Consider the following 20,932-nt stretch of genomic DNA (forward strand, 5'->3'; position numbering starts at 1 on the left):
GACTTTCTGCAGACACAATGCTGAATTTTTGATGTGAACAACACATAGAATCATAGGATTGTAGAGTTGGAAGGGACCAAGAAGACCATCTAGTCCAACACTCTGCAATGAAGGACTTTTTTTGCCTAACATGGGGCTTGAACCCATCACCCTGAAATTACCAGCTGAGCTATCTTCTCCCATGGGTAAAAAAAGACTACCCTAGTCTAGATGATATCCTTTATTATCCTTTATACGAAAGCAAATATCCTTTATTTTATATCTAGCTATCCCTTGAGCCATTGGCCTCCAATTCCCATTGGCCTTGGCGCAGCATGGGAATGACAAGGAGTTGGAATCCAATTACATCTGGAGGCCCATAGGTTCCCCATCCTTAGTTCAGCAAGATATGAATAAGCCCACCTCAAAAGCTTCCATGCTTCCCTCTCCCCTATGGCTAATGGGGGTTCGGCAGCTTTCGTTTCTGCTTTTAACCATAGCCTGATACATTACACAAACCCAGAACTGTGCAGCTGACTTTTTGGAAACTTGTAGATGTTAAAATTAACCGGAGTTTCCCAAGACTGACTGACACAACAAACTGTGGTTAATCACAAGTGGAAGCAGAATCTTCTAAACTCTTCCTTGCAGCCATGCTAGAGAATGAGAGAGGGGAGGGAGGGAGGGTGCAAATCAGGAGAGATATTATGCTCATTAAGCTAAGCTATAGTTTAGTGTGTCATCCCCACGCCCTCATTATCTTGTATGCATGTGTTTGAGGAGGAGTAGTATACACTAGGACACTCTCTCTCACCCAAATAAATATTTCCTTTGCTGTTTTCATTTTCCTTCCAACACGCCACTGCACATGAGAGCAGAACTACGCTTTCCACTGCTGCTCAGTTGCATATATTAAACTCACTTAAATACATACACATTGAAAAGCACTTATTACCTAGCAACAATGCTAAGTCAATTAAAGGGAAAGAACATCCAACCAGGTGGCACAAAACCTGGTTGAACCAAAGGACGCTAGAGGGCACCCTTCACACACTGGCAGAACCACACTACAGGAAACCAAATAATATGCTAAGAAGCATGCCATTTTCTGGGACAGCAGGGAAGGCAAAACTGTCCAAGCACACAATCATTTAATAACCCAGGCAGCCCAGCCCCATATCTGTTTAACTGAGTTCAACAGGGCTTAATTCCAAATCAATGAGCATCGGACTGCAGCTGTACTATAGCCAGGATTAATTCTGGATAGAGATACCCTAACCACAGTGATTTTTTGCTCTGGTATCATCCAGATCAGACAACTTCAAATCCCGAGTGGCAAGTCATGGAAGAAACCAAGCTGGTTGTTCATCTGGAGATAGATAAATCACAAGCCTGGGTTTGAACATAGCACTAAACCAAACTGTGCCTTGGTTCACAGCAGCAGCAGCAGCAGGACCAAAGGAGCAAAGCAGTCACAATATTCTCTCCAGGAACCCACACATCTGCACGTTCACACTAAACCATGGCTTGGCTTAGGGTGAACTGGCTCATAAAATAGGGCTGCCGTACAGTATGTCCAGACATAGCTGAGATTCGTCCATCAAAAATGTTCAAAAAGCGGCAAAAATGTCTGGGGAAACCCAGGCGTATGACAGCCCATATCTGAAGCGTTGATTTTTTGATGCTTTTTCTTAAAAAAAATAAAAATCAACAACTTTGCCCCCCAAAAAAGCTCAAAACTTTTGTGTCCAGATTTTCACTTTTGGAAATATGCCAACCCCATCATAAAACCACAGAATTGGAGGTGGTCCTTGCCCTAATTTCACGCAGCCTGTTAAGGGTGTTGGGAAATGTAGCTCTGTCAGTGATAAACTACAGTTCCCAGGATTCTTTGAGGGAAGCCAAGTGCTTTAAATGTGCATTAAGTGTATGGTTTGTGTGTGTGTGTGTGTGTGTGTGTGTGTGTGTGTGTGTGTGAGAGAGAGAGAGAGAGAGAGAGAGAGAGAGAGAGAGAGAGAGAGAGAGAGACCCAAGTTCATATTACAGTGGAACTTAATTTGTTCTGGAGGTCCATATTTAACCTAAAACTGTTCTTAACCTGAGGTACCACATTAGCTAATGGGGCCTCCCGCTGCTGCTCTGCCACTGCCATGCAATTTCTGTTCTCATCCTGAGGTAAAGTTCTTAACCTGAGGTACTATTTCTGGGTTAGCGGAGTCTATAACCTGAAGCCTGTAACCCGAGGTGTCTGTAACCCGAAGGACCACTGTATTTGTCGAATATAATTCTCCTAGGCTTTTGGTTTTTAAATAAGATTTCAAAGGTGCATAGCAGACAGGCAACCTTAACTGTAATCATCTCAATATGAGTATATCTACAGCCGACTTACTGATGTGAGGGATTCCCCCGTGGAATAGGATTGCAGTGCTGATGACATCATCCCCCGCAGGAGAGTGACGAGGCAACACAGGCAGTTGGTCACGATTTGCTTTGCTGCCCGGTTGAACGTCTGGAGTTCCTCCACCAGCTGGGCATTGAGAGCCTCGTATTCTTTCCTGGCCAAATCCATCTCCTCTCCCGCCGCCTTTTGGTGGTAGCTATTATAATCCAGCAGTTTGTCATAGCGCTTCTGGACAAGCTTCTGAGGGCCTGGGAAGAGGGCCTGCAATGCTGACAGGGGCCCCAAAACCATCTTCTCTACTTGCTCTGCCTAGATGTGCACAGGTAGGGAAAGAGAGACAACAAATAAATCTTCACCACTCACCTCTCCTCCTTTAAAGCTAACATTTCTTCTTCTGCACCAGTTACATAACCACAGAATGGTCTTCCCTCTGAAGTACGTCTCACCTCAACCTGGTAACATTCCTTTGGTTTGATTAGAGGGTCAGACTTGTACCTGGGAGGGCAGGGTTCAAATCCCCACTCGGCCATGAAGCTCGCTGGGCAACCTTGGGCTTCTCAGGCTAACCTACCTCAGAGTTTTCATTGTGGGGATTAAATGAGGATGAGGAGAACCATGTACAGTGGTACCTCAGGTTAAGTATTTAATTCATTCCGGAGGTCCATACTTAACCTGAAACTGTTCTTAACCTGAAGCACCACTTTAGCTAATGGGGCCTCCTGCTGCTGCCGCGCCACCGGAGCACGATTTCTGTTCTCATCCTGAAGCAAAGTTCTTAACCTGAAGCACTATTTCTGGGTTAGCGGAGTCTGTAACCTGAAGTGTATGTAACCTGAAGTGTATGTAACCTGAGGTACCACTGTACCTGGAGCTCCTCGCAGGAAAAGGTGGGATATAAGGGCAATAAGACAAATTCATTTTAGGAACTGATGGGTTAAGTCGCTTTTTAATGATGATGCTAATTATGTAACGTGCAATAATGATTTTAATGTTTCCGTTGGCTATGTATTATGTTTTCAAATTGCCGTATTTTTGTAAACCTCCCAATTTTGGAGTGAAAGGGGGGGCATAGAAATCTATAAATAAATATGTGTCTGGGGATTAAGGACGGAATTAATCACAGGGTATAGCCCTGATCCAGCACAAGAACTACTCATGTCACATTTGTTTGTGAGGCAACGTGATTCCAGAAAAACTGTTGTAAGGCTATCAACACATTTACCCTGAATTTAGAACCCTTGGCCCTGGATTTGTGTTGCTTGACTACACAAGTACAGAGGCCTTTCTGCTGCAGACATTTTCCCTGAACATGTGGAAAGCTGGAAGGAACCATGTGGCAGCACTTTTTTACTCATTTTGCCCCTTCATACCAGTAATAACTGACAAGGGCTGAAATCTTCCTTCCTCCTCATTGTGGAATGCTAGAATTTTTATTTGCAAGAAATCAGGGCTTCAGGAAGCAGGGTAAAAAAACCACACCTTCTGCTGGCTTTGTTGCAGAAGCAACAAACTCCCTTAAACTCCCTATCCCTTATCTTTTGTTTGAAGCCAATATCTTTCAAGAACATACATATCGTTCGCTGGGCTTTTCAGCATTAATCAAGGTGTTTGAAGAGCCACTTTCCTCATCTTCTTTCTCTTGCAGAAAATCTTGAAGTTCGGTTACATTCTGTGCAGCTAGAAGCGTAGACTCCTGGAAATGATGAAAACGATGAAATGGGCAAAAGATGTGCATGCTCAGGTGTACACGCAAATGGAAGAGGATGCACATGAAGGAAATGAAACGGCTAGGTCAAGGTTGGGCAATTTGTGGCCCATCCAGATGTTAATGGACTGCAACTCCCATCTGACCAGTGTGGCCAATGGTCAAAGATGATGGGAATTGTAGTCCAGCAAGATCTGGAGGTTCCCCACCCATGTGCAAAGCAGTCTGCATTCCCCTCCAATGCTAGCTTGTGTTTCAGTGGATGACATCCCCACTAAGGAAGCTAGAAGTCTGTTTGACTTGATATTCACTTAAAACAGAATGAGGTGCACCAATGGATAGTTCGTTTCAGAGGATCTTGTGTGAAAAGTTCTACCCAAGCAGGAAATTATCCCTGCAAAGACCAGACTCTGCTACAATCTCTCTCGTTTAGATTTGTCATATTTCCTACTTGATCCAGGAAGTGTTTTAGTTTTTTCTCATGCTTACACCAGCCTGCAAACCACCATCTTCTTCTGCACCAGGCCTTTGACCAAGGATGAGAAACCTGTGGCCCCCGCAGATGTCCACTTCTCATCCTCCCCAAACAGCATGACCCAACAGTCAGTGATAATGGGAGCTGTTGTCAAGCAGCATACAGAGTGACATGGAGCCACCCATGCCTTGGACTAATATAGCCCTAAAAGCTTTTGCCAGGAGCCACACTAATTGAGGTCTAACCTTCACATCATTATGCAACTTAAGAATTCATCCTGGTCTTTTGATTTAAAACGTCTCATCCAGTGGATTCAAGTTTCACACTCATTCAGAAGCAGCTAATATTCGCTTGCAACATGCAAGTAGCAAATGGATTCTTTTTTTAGTTGTGCTGCGTTAACACTCACCTTCAGATGCTGTAGAGACACTGAAATATTCTTCACACAGAGTTTGACTGTCTTTTCCAAACTTCTAAATAACTTCTCCTCTTTATTAAAAGTTTCATCTTTCACCTAAAACACAGGGCAACACCGAGATCAGGAGCAGAGGCCACTCATTAGTAATTGGTGGAGTAGCCCTAACACTAGCAGAGATATTTCTGCATTCCTTCCACTGAAGCTACAAGAATAGCTTTAAGTGCTCTTAGACTGTGGCCTCATTCAGACATAGTGATAAATTATGGCTTATCATTATTGGAATGAATGAGCTGAGCCAACCTCAAGCCAAGAGGAGGAGAGGAGGTTGGAAGATTCTGTTGTCATTTTTATCTATGGTTTGTTGTTTCTTCTGGAGGCAGACAAACCATGGTTAGTCTTCGCTAGAAAGACACCTTCAGACTTTGGTTTATGTAACTGACTTGTTTCAGTTCAAATGAAATGCTAAAACATGGCTAACTGGAAGCTTTTGTGTCAATTTTCAATCTCCTCCTCACAGCTGCATCAGAGAGGGGAGGAATGCATAAGTCCAAGGCTCACACGAGCTCATTCACAGAATGCTAAACCATAGTTTAGAATTGTGCCCAAACCAGGCCTATATCTTGTCACATTTCATTTCAGTCCCCTTGCCCGTGTTCCCAGATATACCCTTCATCCTCTCAGAATTACAAGTTCCATTTCATTCTTTTAAAAGTAATGCTGAATTTATGCAATTGTCATCATAAGGCAAGAGTGACACAAATTTGATCAAATTTGCTGGCAGTGGGGGAGAGATGTAGTGTGGGAACCTGAGAAGGGAACAGTAAGCAACCAGTAAGTTGTATCATCTGCAGAAAGTGGAGAATTGAAGAAGTACTGTGTGTTTTTATGAATGGATAGATACCCAAAGAGACATCCTCCACATTGATGAGTTTGTCTTCTGTATAATCAATAAACGTCCACAAAAAGTGCACATGAATTAAGGGAGTGTGTGTTTGTGTGGATGGATGGATAGATAGATGTTCTCCACCCTTATGAGTCTGCCTGCTGCCTGGGGTCATGCTCCATATCCCCCCCCCCACCATTTGAAGCACAAAGAGTGAATATGAGGGACAGGGACTTTTCTGTGTGGGACCTTTTAATGAACAGCTCAGCCATGACGTTTTCATTGGAGTTTTTCTGGTGTTGCTTTTTAAACTGCTCCATTGATGCTATTGCTTTAATTCTGTTCTTGATTGCTATTCCTGTGTCCGCTTTAAATTTTTGAATTTTTATGATTTTGCTCTATTCCATTAATTTTATTGCTAGTGAGTTCCACCTTTTCTAGCTAGCAATTTCTAACTTTCATTGCTAGTGATTCTACCTTTACAGAAAAGTGTGTGTGTGTGTGTGTGTGTGTGTGTGTGTGTGTGTATATGTAACAATCGCTGAGATGTCTAGAGCGCCGGTGGCGGATAACTCATTCTGAAGTTGACCAGACACGGGTTAGAGCTCAATGTCAAGCCTACTAAGTGGTGGTCTTGACAGTGAAGAAGAATTTCTTCACCACCTCTATTGCATCTGCAGAAAACAGCAGCAGGAGACTCTTTCAGGTGGTGCGCAATTTAGTGGAACCACCTGTTCCATCGGGGCCCAGTACGGGCCACATGATCTCCTGAGTCATTTTGGACTCAGCTGTCCATGGAGGCGCAGGTCAATTCTGTGTCCAGGGCAGCTGTTTATCAGCTCCATCTGGTACGCAGGCTGAGGCCCTACCTACCCACAGGCTGTCTCACCGGAGTGGTGCATGCTCTAGTTATCTCTCGCTTGGACTACTGCAATGCACTCTATGTGGGGCTACCTTTGAAGTTGACCTGGAAACTACATCTAATTCAGAATGCGGCAGCTAGACTGGTGACTGGAAGTGGCCGCCAAGACACATAACACCGGTCTTGAAAAACCTACATTGGCTCCCAGTACGTTTCTGAGCACAATTCAAAGTGTTGGTGCTGACCTTTAAAGCGCTAAACGGCCTCGGTCCAGTATATCTGAAGGAGCATCTCCACCCCCATCTTTCTGCCCGGACACTGAGGTCCAGTGCCGAGGGCCTTTTGGCGGTTCCCTTGCTGTGAGAAGCCAAGTTACAGGGAACCAGGCAGAGGGCCTTCTCAGTGGTGGCACCCACCCTGTGGAACACCCTCCCACCAGATGTCAAAGAGATAAACCACTGCCAGACTTTTAGAAGACATCTGAAGGCAGCTCTGTTTAGGGAAGCTTTTAATGTTTAAAAGCTATTGTATTTTAATATTCTGTTGGAAGCCGCCCAGAGTGGCTGGGGAAACCCAGCCAGATGGGCGGGGTATAAATAATAAATAATAATTTTTATTATTATTATCATCATCATCATCATCATTATATAATACAAATTCTCATGCATGCATACATACATATGCAAATATCTACGACTGTGACAATGAAGCAGATATGAAGTAGGGGAACAGCATTGCCCTAGAATGAGGGCAGTGCAAAACATCTGTCTGGACCACTCATGCAGAAATGTGAACCTCTTTCGTGAGATAGAAGCCATAGTGTGTGGCATGAAGTTGTCACACCTGACCTCCTGATAGCTGTGTTTCTGCTACTTATTTAGGAGGTACAGGGAGAGGGATTGAGGCAGCAGGGAGGTTGACATAGTGCAAATGTATCGGCAGCAACATTGGATTGGCTCTGCCAGTACATTTGCACCACGCCAACCTACCCACCACCTCTCTCTCCTGGTACGCAGCAGTGGCTCGACTTTCAGGAGATCAGGCGAGCACGACAACCCCAACATGCCGCCCGCTACAGGATAAGAGATTTTGAACATAGTGTGGATTGCAAGGCCATCCCACTGCAGTTCATAAACGCCTGCTAACCTCATGCATGTTTGGAAAACACACGTTCGCAAATGCAACTGTTAAAAGTTTTAACAGCAAAAAGAAAAGGAGGAGTGGGAAGCTTAAGAGAAGTGACAGAAATTTCACTTTGCTTGTTAGGTAGGGTCAGCAAGATATCAGAGAAGCATGGGGTTGATTTTATGACACTTGCCTAGACTTTCATCTTTATGATGCTCTCTTAGCTTGCATAAAAATGTATGCGAGCAATGCATCATTTTAGATCATGCATTTGTCTGTCCCTCTCCTCATTACTGTACTTCTGCAGAATTAATACTTGTGCAAAGTTTGAGAGAGACTCCTATTATTTCAGAGGCTGACCAATACTTGTCCCGATTTGTAAAAGAGGGTTGGCATTTTTATTTGCTTTAGTTTTCTTTCTTTGTATAGAAGAGAGAGAGAAGATGACGGCAACAACCTTGGAAGTGTCAAATCTGGTCTTCTCTTTTAATGCAGTAGGAGTTGCTGCAGATGTCAGAGATGTGAAATGTGAGTGCTCTGAACCTCTAATTAAAGGGGGGGAAGGATGCTCAGTCATTCATAAAAGCATCATCTCCTCCCCCCACTCAAAGTTGTTTCTCCAGTATTTGAGTTTGAAAAGTGTTTGCAAAAAGAACACCAAACCAGAGAGAATTTACTGAAGAAAAATAGCTTCACTTTGCAATTAAGGACATTTCACGGTGGCTGGCATTGGAAGGCTGCGAGTGCTGCTAGCAGATAGTTATAACTTGCATGTGTGTGTGTGTGTTGTGTAGTTTGGAAGATGTGGGAGAGTCACATGGCTCATCCAAACAGGCCTCACTCTGGGGACTGGGAGAACTACATTAGCAGTCTTAGTCAGTGCTATTTTTTCTAGAAAAAGAGGCACCGGAATTCACCATGAACGTCTCCCCTGTTCTCTTATAATGCAATGGTGGTCACCTGAGAGATGCTGGAAGAGAGTTCTGCTGAGTTCTGGCTGAAAAACCCCCTGGTCCTAGTCTCCATAGTCCAGATGTAACATAGGATTTAATTCACAATGGCCACCATCAGTTTGCACAGCTGATAAGGCCACATTCATTGCCCACACTCTTCTCAAGAGCCATCATAATGCCTCTTACTTGCCAGGATGGAGAGATTTTTGTCTGCATGTGTGTAGAAACCTTTGGCCTTTGTGTGGCTTAACATACTATATCAATGTAATCATTCCATCCATTGCTGTGCCTATTTTTTACTCTAGTGTCACATACTATGACTTCCAGCCCTGCCCATTCCTGAAAAGTGGCTTCATAGAAGGTTGCCAGTGGGGGAATCCGCCCCTTGTTTGAGAAACATGAATACAATATCCATTTGGATTCCTGAATTCCTTTGCAAAACAGGGAGCCATGCTGTGCTGCAGAGCCAGAATGAATGTTGCCTGCCTCTTCCTCCCACAATAAATTATTAATGATGGACAGCCCTATCATATGAGCAGCTGCAAAGACTGTGTGATTGCAGCTACCTGGCTCCAAGGGGGTGACAGTGATGGTTGGACACTCCTGAACCTCTGTGCTGCATCAACAAGCCCATTGCAGAGCAGAAGACACAATACAAGCATTGCCCCTTCTTATCCCATTGGAAAAGCAGCCCCATCAGAAACCCAGGGCTTCTTCTGAAAATGCCAAGCACAGGGCTATCAATGAGCCTTGTGCTGCAGTTCCCAGTGGGCAGTCCCGTCTGCCTGTCGAATTTGATCTGCAAGACCGACCCTGATTAGGGGTCTGGCCAATGGAGCAAAAAAGCTTCTCCACTCCTAGTTTATACCCTTTAAAACACTCTGTAAAGAAAAATGCCAGACACCTAAATACCTGAGGTTCTCCTCCAGTCAGAATTTTCAGGTGGCCAGTTACTCTCTTCGATTTTTTACTAATCGAGTGAATGTTTAGTCTTGAAAATTTCTCTTTTAGAGATTCATCTTCGTCATTTTTCTTATACTTCAGCACTGCAATTAGAAAAAAAACACATCAATACATCAAATCTGCATTTATATGGGGCTGATCCTACTGTCCTTCAAAGTCATGAAAAGACCAACAAAAGACAGGGAGAGATGAAGGTTACTACCTATGAAAATAACAAGGATAATGAAAATCATTGTGGCCATATAAGCTTTTAAAAATCCATCTCTCTAATTGTTCCTGTTGTTTGTAGTAGCTCCTTTGATGCTATTTACTGCAAAACATATAATTCTGTGTGCTATAATAATTTTCATGCCTTCACGATTTAAATCCCTAGTGAATCTGCTTGACAGAAGCTGAAACATAAGAAGAAAAAAATGCCCCAACTTTCTTATACACCTTATGCAAATGCAAGAATCCAATGGTGGACCTGAAACAAATATAATATTTCATTTTCTCCCTCACTAGTTAAGACTAGTAGGCTGGAAGTCAAATACTGTATGCTGTTTTTCCCAGAAACATCTGAGGTCACCTAGCTGGTAACTTGAAAAACAGAATGTTGAAGAAGATGGACTTTGGTTTAATTCTGCAAGGCACACACTAACATCTTTAAAGGACCCATTTAATTATCACGGTCAGTGGCCGTGTTCAGATAAATTATGGTTTATCACACCATGAATAAGACTTACATGCTGCCCCTCTTAGCTAATCCTGACCTACTCCTCTCCTCTCTCACCATGCAATGGAGTTCAGACGCTTTCACGTTAGGAAGTTTCTTTTCATTAAATATAGCAAGCATGGCCAACAGGTAGATCGTGATCTACCGGTAGATCACTGGACGTCTGTGGCAGATCACTGGCTCCCCTCAAAGAAACCCAAGAACTTTGGCTCCCCTAAAAGAAGCTAAACATTTTAGCCCTGCAGCCCATAAAAAGAAACTCAACAATTTTGACCTGAACCCCCAAAAAGGGGGTAGATCACTGCCAGTTTTTAACTCTGTGAGTAGATCGCAGTCTCTTGGGAGTTCGCCACCCCTGAAATATAGTTTGCATTGTTGTCCAAACCCAGAAAAACCAACCAACTTCAAACCATGGTTTATTAAGCTGCCTTGTTTCTACTAACCATAGTTGAGTTTAGCCACAGTTTAGTGTTTAGACACACCCTAAACTGTGATTAAACCAGAATGGAAGCTTCCAAACTCCTCACAGAGCATGCACCCAAACTGACATGGGAACATAAACAATACCTGGAAAGGCAGTTGAAACATAGGTTGAAGCCAAGACTTATTGCACTTTTGAGAGCACAAGCCAAAAATTACAAGAACCCCACTGGATAAGGCCAAAGGTCCATGTGTCCAGCATCATGTATTCTCCAGCAGCCAATGAGATGCTTCTGAAAAGCCCTCAAGCCAGGTTTGAAGGAAATAGCCTTTCCCTGCAATTACCCCACGTTGTAGACACTGTCTTACCTAAATCCTTTCTTCTTTTAAGTTCATTTATATTTGTATTCATTCCTTTCACAGCAACCAAGGCATCCTGCAGTGCTGTGTGGTCCGGGTGGGACCTGGGAGTTGCATTCAAGAGCTCACATAGCAACAAGGGATACTTCATCACACGTTGGATGGGTTTGATCATCAGAGATCCCATGTCCAGAAGGTTTGGTTTCCCCCTGAAATTTAAACAAAGCCCGGTTAAGTCAACAAATGAGTTCCTGAAGGTGGGGGAGAGGAAGGTCTTAGTTCCTTGTAGTGGCTCCTTTCACAACAAATCCATAACTGGCGAAGCTATTCCTTTTATTGTAAAATATCCAGTGGATGAAAGAATATATGAACTTTGGAAAAACAAACAACTGTTATCATGAGTCATTCTAATTGCAGGTATGCCTGCTGCTAGCTAATGCTTTATATTCTTTATTGATGTGGCTAATGCTTCCAGCTGTTTGATGCTAAGAGCATTTTCACCCCTGTAAAAATTATGATTAGTTGCCACAATCAACCATTTAGTTTTCTTCCACTTGCCATTTAAGCCTTCTTGCTATGTTAAAAAAAAGTATACACAGATGTTTCAAGAACCAGGACCCTAGGGTGCTGAAACAGTGTTTAGGGTGCTGCATATGAGATCATATGATTGCTTCCCCCTAAAGTGAACAGCAAGCAATGGTGGCTATCGATCGTCTGTCACCACTACATAGGTACTCAGTATGACTTTGCCAAACAGATGACATCTTTAAGCGTACCTCTTTATTAAATTTTCACACCGAAGCCAGTAGCAGACAGTCAGGCACTGCCACTCACCTGACCTCTGGTCAGTCACTTTGTTGCTGCATGGCAGGGGACAGAGGGCAAGGAGGGAGGCAATAGTTTCAAGATTAAATGCATCTTGTGTTATTACAAAGTTGGCAACCCTAATATAGAAGCATCATCATGGTCAGCTTGTGTATTTGGCAACCCAGTAAGTCAATGCTTGCTTGCAGCATATATGCTTCTGATATATTCATTCTTTATTAGTACACAGTTGTACCTTGGAAGTCGAACGGAATCCGTTCTGGAAGTCCATTTAACTTCCAAAACGTTCATAAACCAAAATGCAGCTTCTGATTGGCTTCAGGAAGCTCCTACAGCCAATCAGAAGCCCCGCTAGATGTTTGGCTTCCCAAAATAGCTTGCAAACTGGAACAGTCACTTCTGGGTTTGCGGCGTTCAGGAGCCTAAACGTTCGGGAACTAAGCTGTTCCAAAACCAAGGTACGATTGTATAATGTTTTTAAGGCATACAGATGATCTTTAAAAAATAAAAATAAAATCCAGCATTAGCAACCTTACTCTTCCTTGCTTGATGCTGCACCACATATAGAGTTCTGCTTCTGCGGCACAATTGATTTTAAAACAGCAGCAGCAACTTCAAATTACTGTTGTTTCCCTCAGAAAACCCATACGAATGCAAATATTTAAAAGCAGCTTCAGGAATGGCGTGAGGTAGATTTCAAGTGTGCCTTTGCTTCCACAGTTAGTCTTTGGATGGCTTCCCAAGTGATAAACAGCTCTCTGCTTGCATTTGTGCATGCCAAAATCTAGCAATATGGGTTGGAAAGATAGGAAGTTTGTGAAAAGATAATGTTTTCCTGGGGCATGAATTGCTACCCAGTTCAGCCCATCTAATTTGACTGAGTCAGATTACCCAGCGATAACTCTCCTTAGATTAGTTGTGTTTTTAACATGCATGTTTTCACATTACACCGCAACCCTGGAGAGGGAAGGAAGGAGAGATAGAGAAGGAACACAGTCTCCCTGCATAAGTTAAAGCAGACCTGTAGCATCTTGTGACATACATTGTGCAGAAAATTAAGCCGATAATTCATTTGTGATGCTTCTTCAGCCATACACCGTCTTCATGCAGATTTAGTAAAAAAAATCTAGCACCATAGGTAGCTACACTGATCTCATCGCAAATCGCAGCTACTCCTTTACACTCATATTGACGCAGCTGGCTTAATTCTGACAGAATCCACTTCCTCTGCAGATGGCAGGGAATGAAATGAAGTCATATGCTGAATAACAACATGTAGCTTCTCCCCTCCCCCCCTCCAAAAAACCCTTGAAGTTGATGCAATTGTAAAATCGAATAACCTCATGTTCTGTCGCCCTGAGCAACTTGAAAGGAGGACAGGGGGCGCAAAATGGAATAATGATCACAGATATTCTCGATTCGTGAAAAACCCAGGTAATCAGGCCATCATTTGAAATCCTCTTTTCCTAAAGCCCTATCTGCACCATACGCTGAAAGCACTTTTGTGCCACTTTAAACAGCAATGCCTTCCTCCCCAAAAATCCTGTTTTAGAAACTGGTGAGCTCAAAGACAGTCACTGGAACTGATCTTGAACATTGACTTGGGGCAGGGAAGCAACAAGGTTTTGAATTTGTTGGACTAAGCCTCTTTAGCTCTCCAATACTAAAATGGGGATTCTTAGCAGAAGTCAGCAAACGATGGGTTAAACTCAACAGGATGAATCATTTTTTCAGAGGCTCAAGCAGGACGTTGGGGAGAGAGCTGCTTGAAAGCCATTTTCCAAGCAGCAAAAAGGCTTTCAAATAGTGCTGTGCTGTGCTTTGAAGTCTCAACAACTGGCCCTTCAAGGCACAGCATCACCTGGCATCGTAAGTGGGTGGCCTGCCTAATAAAATGCCATTTTACAGTTTAGTATTGTTTTTATCTTGAATTACATCTTGGAAGCGCACCATGATCATTTCCTTGCTTAGGCCCTCTAAACGTATTGATCCGACCCTGCTGTAAGTATTTTGCAGGAAAAAGTCAAGCACAGACTGAGAACTTTAAAGGTAAAGGTAAAGGGACTCCTGACCATTAGGTCCAGTTGGGGACAACTCTGGGGTTGCTGCGCTCATCTCGCTTTATTGGCCGAGGGAGCTGACGTTTGTCCGCAGACAGCTTCCGGGTCATGTGGCCAGCATGACTAAGCCGCTTCTGGCGAACCGGAGCAGCGCACGGAAACGCGTTTACTTTCCCGCCAGAGCAGTACCTATTTATCTACTTGTACTTTGACATGCTTTTGAACTGCTAGGTTGGCAGGAGCAGGGACCGAGCAACAGGAGCTCACCCTGTCACAGGGATTCGAACCGCCAACCTTCTGATCGGCAAGTTCTAGGCTCTGTGGTTTAACCCACAGCACCACCTGCGTCCCACTGAGAACTGAGAACTTTACATCTGTGCAATTAAAGTGGACTAAAGGAGTCTTGTTGCTCTAATGCAGGGTTTCCCAAACTTGGGTCTCCAGCTCTTTTTGGACTACAACTCCCATCATCCCTAGTTAGCAGGACCAGTGGTCAAAATGATGGGAAATCCCTGTTCTAATGCAACAAGTATAGTTGTTGTTGTTGTTGTTGTTGTTTTTAAATTTGACTTTCTTCAGTTTGGAAAACGACTGAAATATGTGAGATAAACAAATCATTAATGGGAAAATGCATAAACACTCTGCAAGCAAATCAGGAGGAATTTAGGAGGAACGCTCATTGTTGTATGATTACTCCAAAAACAATTTGAAATGAATGCTCAATAAGGACCGGGCATAATCTAATCACTGCATAAGCTTTATAAAAGCAAATCACGATGAATGATGAATAATTGGTTTATCTATACAGCAGTGTTCATTCTCAGATGTTGTTGGACTACAACTCCCATTATCCTCAGCCATGCTAGCCCTTGGTTAGGGATGGACGTTGTAGTCCAACAACACTGATGTTGAAGAACGCTAATCTAGAGGGACTCTTAGTATCTGCTTGGGGATGTTTCCTCTATTTTATATATGAAGGGCATTTTGTTAATAAATAATAATAATAATAATAATAATAATAATAATAATAATAATAAAGCTAAGGCAGGAGCAACATTCAGTCATGAATCTCCTTACCTATAGCGTCCTGCTTCTCATTCCAAATAGGCTACCAGTATTTTAAAACTTTCCCACAACTGGGGAAGTTAAGTGATAAGTGATGAACCAATATGTTCCAAGCTGAAAATAGTTTTAGAGGAGTCCAGCAAATGGGACAGCACAGTCTCTCTCTCTTCATAGAGAAGTTATCTGGTACATTCTCCCAGTTTAGGGAACAACACTAGCTGGGATCTCGCACTACAGCGCACTTAGCCTAAAGGCTAATTCAGCTCTGCATTGAACTCAGCGACGGCTATATGGGCAGAGAAAGAACCAGGCAATTTAGCTTGACAGCTTGGGGGAGCTGCTACCACGCAAGAAAGTACAATATTTCTCCCTGCTAAAACTGAGCGGCAAACATCTATCCTCAGAAGAATTCTGATTTCATCGTGGCCACATATTATTTCTGTGTGCGACTGTCAAAAAATTATTCACAGATCTCACAGAGGTATTTATTCTGCTATAATCGCCAATCTGCTGCCTTTGCTGTGAGTTATGGGGCTCGGCACAGAGGCAAGAGAAAGGGTTACTGTGAAGCTGAAATGTCTTGGAGGCAGGTGTTTCCAGGCCAGGAATCCACAAGCTAAAATGCTCATTAGGGTTTCCAAGAACAGGGACTGTTATTGTGCCTGGATTGTGAAAGCCAGAAGATTTCATGGGTCCCCCTTATTCAGCCACCACGGAGTCATCCATAAACTGGCCTCTGAAAGGTAATTGCTGATGAATTATTGACCAATTTACATCCCATGTGCAACTCACAGTTTATGGCATCTGTTTTTGAAGGTGATAAGCGCACATTAATTTGTGGAAGTGCGGCACAAAGCAATTTGTGGCAAGTCTGTGCTCTTCTCACACACACACACACACACACACACACACACACACACAGCTTTTCTCTCTCTTTTACAGTGGTACCTCGGGTTACATATGCTTCAGGTTACATACGCTTCAGGTTAGAGACTCCGCTAACCCAGAAATATTACCTCGGGTTAAGAACTTTGCTTCAGGATGAGAACAGAAAGCGTGCTCCGGCGGCGCGGCAGCAGCAGGAGGCCCCATTAGCTAAAGTGGTGCTTCAGGTTAAGAACAGTTTCAGGTTAAGAACAGACCTCCAGAACGAATTAAGTACTTAACCTGAGGTACCACTGTCTATGGCTTGTCTTTTGTTTAAAGTTTGACAATCTTCACTCAGAATCTCTTGATCTTTATCTGGAGAGGAAACTTTTTAATTTCTGCCTCATCCCATCCAAGAGGAATCTATTGGATGGACCCATTCATGCAACACAGACATTCAGTTTCCTGTAGATCCCCAGAAAACTCATCCACAGTGCATGGGAGGGGATTATTTTCAGCCTGAGGCAAAAAAAGTGGGCAGGACAACAGGTGTGACACATACCTCTGTACAGTAAGCTACACTGCAGCCAGTAGCATGAATAGCAAGAAAGAGGCATTATTGCAGTTCAATGCACTTGAGGCGGGCATTGGGTAGGACCAGTGAAGGGCAGAACCTAGGATGAAGGGGTGCGGCCTAGAGTGGAGGTATGGCCTGGGGAGAGATGTATGGAGTGGCCTACAAGACCATTTTGGACAGGGCTGTAGCTAGAGGGTGGTGAGGTGGGACCCCGCCAGGGGCGCAGGCGAGAGGGGGGGGGAGCAAAATTGGCTTAAAATATGTCCATAAATAAACATTTTGATTATTGCCTCATAAGAAAAGGTTTTTAATAGAAGGTGAATTGAACTGAGGTGGGGGTTGGAGGAGAGGTGGAAAGAAGAGCTAATTTGTCAGTGGCTAGGGGGGCGCAATCTGAACAGTTCTACCAGGGGCGCAATATCACCTCTGATTTTGGAACCCCTGGCCTCAAGTTCCCAACCTCCAGCCCAGTGTACTCTTTTCATGGATCAGTCAGATATCAATCTGGCAGCATAACATATTCCCGCCCCCCCCCCCCGAGATGACAGCCTGATGAAGACTGCACAAAAGCCATTTCCATTGCTTTAAATTCAGCTAAAAATAACCCCGTCAACTGTCCCCTTGCTCCTTTGCATCTTGCTCAATGGCACAAATATCAGGGCTAAGAGGAAGAGAACAGTAGTCTCTGCTTTCGTAGAAATCCAGCTGGAAATCTGGAATTTCAGGGGAAAATGACTGAGACACGTGAAGCAGCAAAGCCACAGCTCAAGTCCTCTTGTCCCAAGGGTCTTCAGCAGAAGAATATTGTACCCTTCCCAACCAGTGGTTTTTGGAACTGCAGATTTATTTATGTATTTGAATTTTTATTCTCTGCAGTTTCATAAAATATATCAAAGTGGTTTCAACATAAAATACAATAAAATCCACCTATAAATATCTCCTTTTTAAAAAAAACCAGTCAAATTATTTTGAATGTAATTCTTGCTTTTATGCTTTGTTCTGGTACTACTTAGGCTCACCTTCATTTTGAAGGGGGAAAGTGGGATGTAATTTATGAATGAATGAATAAATGAATGAATCATACCAATTTCCCAAACATGCTGCAAGTGCTGTTGGATTCCCACTCACATTAGCCCCAGTCAGCATCTCCAGATGTGTACCTCAACAAAATCTGAAGGACCATAGGTTCTTCACCCCTGCTGTCCCTCACCCACCTCCCATCAGATGTTTTGCTCTGCAGCTCCCATCAGCCCTGGCTAGCAAGGTAAAAATGGAATAATAATAACAAAAAAGAAATATGGTACATACCCTTCTTCATATATCTTTCTGCCAAGAGAGAGAGAGAGAGAGAGAGAGAAACAGAAGGATCTGTTAACAGTCTGATCTTCATTATATTGATTTAAATGGCCAAGTCCACATGTAATGCTAAAACATTCTTTTTACAAGGATACAGTGCAGTAAGCCTTGATTCCTGAGCTCCCCGCTCCAGTGCAAAGAGGAGACTGAAAGCTTTCATTTCTGTTATAGATTAATCATAGTTTAGGGTAACATCCGTACCCTAAACTGTGGTTAATGTTAACTATGGATTATTATTTTTTAACAAGCCAGATTCTTAAACCATACTTTAAAAAGCTAAACTGATTCAACCAATCATAGTTAACATTAAACACAGTTAGAGTTCAGGTGACATGGCCAATGGTATAAGCTAAAATTAAAAGCTTTCAAACTATTCCTTGTAGCCATGCAGCAGGAGGAGGGAGAAGCAAGCGAACCAGATGCTTGCCTAGGCCTATTGTTGCAACACTAAACTATGGCTAGCTGTTATGTCCAAACTATACCAGTGGGAGTTACTTCTGAGTAGACATGTTTAGGATTTGGGAGCAAACAGTGTTAACTTCAATGAATACTTAAATCAACTGCATTATTGCACTTCAATCACTACCAAAATAATAAGGCAACCTGCTACTAAGGCTTTTTTGTTTTTGTTTTTTACATATGTCCTAAATTAATCTTCCCCAATCTGGTGCAGCTCTGAGGTTTTGGACTGCCTGGTCAGATATTACGGGAGTTGTAGTCTAAAGCATCTGGAAAGGCTTTTCTAGATTCTCTGGGGTTATACACAGATGCCAAAAAGTTCCAATAAATCTGATCCTACAGCTTCCTGAAAAAGCAGTTTGTAACGGGAAGGGCCATAATGAAAAGGCTTGGGGGGCAGCAAAGACAAGCCCCAATATACTTATGCACAATTTTACAAAATGAGGGTTAAGGATTTTATTATGGTGATAATTTAATTTAGCACAGATGTGTTCAGTGCATTAAAAGGATGGAATGCTTCAGTTTAAAATGGTGCTTCCCTGAAGCAACCTATTTTTTTAAAAAAGCCTATTTTGGTGGCATCTTGGATATTCTTTCCATTTGGGATCCCTCTAATAACAGTGAAATATATTCATATTTCCAGGAAAGGAGCATAAGTGTATGTTCCTAGTAAATGCCATAAAACTCTGGATTTATAGGAGATATTTTGTTTTATATCCATTTAAGCTCTCCCATGACAGGCAGTGAGCAAGGGATGGAAACAACCATTTGAAAAGTTCTTACTTTAAGGACAGTAGGCAGTCACGTATATGCTGCTTCAGTTCTTCGTCTTTTTCGTAGGATTCCAGCAGGACGTGTGCATCATCGTGCTGGTAACAGTAGATTTTATATGTGTCTTCTAGTAGGTCTTTCATCTGCAAAAACACTTGCCCTGTTAAAGTGCAAACAAAAAAGCCAAGAAGATGAAAAAAGCACAACGTCAGACAATTTAAGGTCTGCTTCAAATATTTGAACCTGCCAGGCCTTGATAGAAGACCTGCTCTCTGTCCCATCTACTCACGAGATCTTATATTGCAGTACAAGAGACAGGGACTTCTTGGTGGTGTCACTGTGTGTGTGTGTGTGCACACTGATGATAGCCACTGTTTGGATGGGGGCTTTTATCTATTTCTGCAGTCACACAATCAATCAGTAGCTGAACTGGGTTCCACACAGTCACAAAAACAAGTCACGAAAACAAAGTCACAAGCCACAGTCACAAAAATAAAGACACAAGCCACAGTCACAAGTCAGTGCCATAAAACGAAGAACAAATCACAGTAAAAAAAAAAAAATGAAAAAGCCACACAAACAAAAATGCAAAAAAATTAGCAAAAACAAAAGCTCCTCTGTGTTGTGTGGGTGCTCAGGACTCAGTAGCCAATAGATTCAACAGAAAGCCTCTGATTAGCAGAGGGGGGACTTAATTTATAAATGGAACACACTCAATAGGAAGCGGAACATGTTCTGCTTCCAAGGCAAAGTTCACAAACTGGAACACCTACTTCTGGGTTTGAAGCGTTCTATTTCCAAATTGTTCATAAACTAAGCTGCTCTAAAACCAAGGTACCACAGTATTTTGTTTCCCACAGTGGCCAATCAGTTGCCCACGGGAAGCCCAAAAGCAGGGCATGAGGGTAACAGCCCCAAAATGGCATTCAGAGACATCCTGTCTCCGATTCTGGAGGTAGCAGATGCAGCCATCACGACTAGCAGCCCTTGGCTATATTTGCACTCAAAAATATTTGTTTTATTTTTATTGTCTTTGTTTAAGACATTAATATCCTGCTTAATCATTATCAATTCTAAGCTCTAAAAGCAAAAACCAAAAGGAAAACACACAGAAATGAAGCAATAAAAACTCATCATAAAACTGAAGTCTACCTTAAAATGCCTGCTGGAACAAAGAAAGTATTGGTCATGCATCTGAGGTTCAGCAAGGATGGTGCCTGTTGAATTTCAGGTGGGAAGGAGTTCCACAGGCTTGAGTCACAGCTTCTAGTATTTATGAGCCATGCAGCTCAGCCATGGCAGGAACCACCAACAGACACTTAAAGATTTATATCTCTTCCCTTCCCCACAATAACCGAACATTTGGAAACTTTTCATACTGCATTTCCATCTTTGAATATTACAGGGAAGTACAAAAGAGGAAGCGTAAGGGAATTGTGCTTCCTTTTTGCACTGCTGAAATAATGTGTGCTTTTTATCCTGCCCTTCAACACCTGACACACAGAACACACCTGCTGACCTTCTGCATGCAAGACTGCTCTTAAAGTCATAGAAGCAAGACGGAAGAAAGGAAAGAAAGAAGAAAGGGGGAGGAGAAGGCAGCCCTGTTCTTCGGCTGTAAGAGAAAACAGCAAACAAAATGAAACTATTTCCCATTTAAGTATATGACATAATTAAGAGTAAAGGTAAGGTG

At 42.8% G+C, this 20,932-nt stretch overlaps 1 protein-coding gene across 2 annotated transcripts in view; it reads right to left on the reverse strand.

Annotated features, from left to right (window-relative positions):
• Positions 1-20,932, reverse strand: part of ARHGEF38 (Rho guanine nucleotide exchange factor 38) — a 56,962-nt gene that overhangs the window by 11,097 nt on the left and 24,933 nt on the right. For both annotated transcript variants that reach the window (XM_081876806.1, XM_081876807.1), the window contains exons 4-10: positions 19,252-19,399; positions 17,962-17,979; positions 11,269-11,468; positions 9,714-9,847; positions 4,970-5,074; positions 3,951-4,073; positions 2,369-2,689 (exon numbers count right to left, since the gene is read on the reverse strand). In XM_081876806.1, the coding sequence (XP_081732932.1) occupies positions 2,369-2,689; positions 3,951-4,073; positions 4,970-5,074; positions 9,714-9,847; positions 11,269-11,468; positions 17,962-17,979; positions 19,252-19,399 (1,049 nt within the window). The remainder of the gene's footprint in view (positions 1-2,368; positions 2,690-3,950; positions 4,074-4,969; positions 5,075-9,713; positions 9,848-11,268; positions 11,469-17,961; positions 17,980-19,251; positions 19,400-20,932) is intronic.

Source organism: Podarcis erhardii, assembly GCF_964252035.2.
Source record: "Podarcis erhardii genome assembly, chromosome: 9".
In the NCBI taxonomy this organism is placed as follows: domain Eukaryota; kingdom Metazoa; phylum Chordata; class Lepidosauria; order Squamata; family Lacertidae; genus Podarcis; species Podarcis erhardii.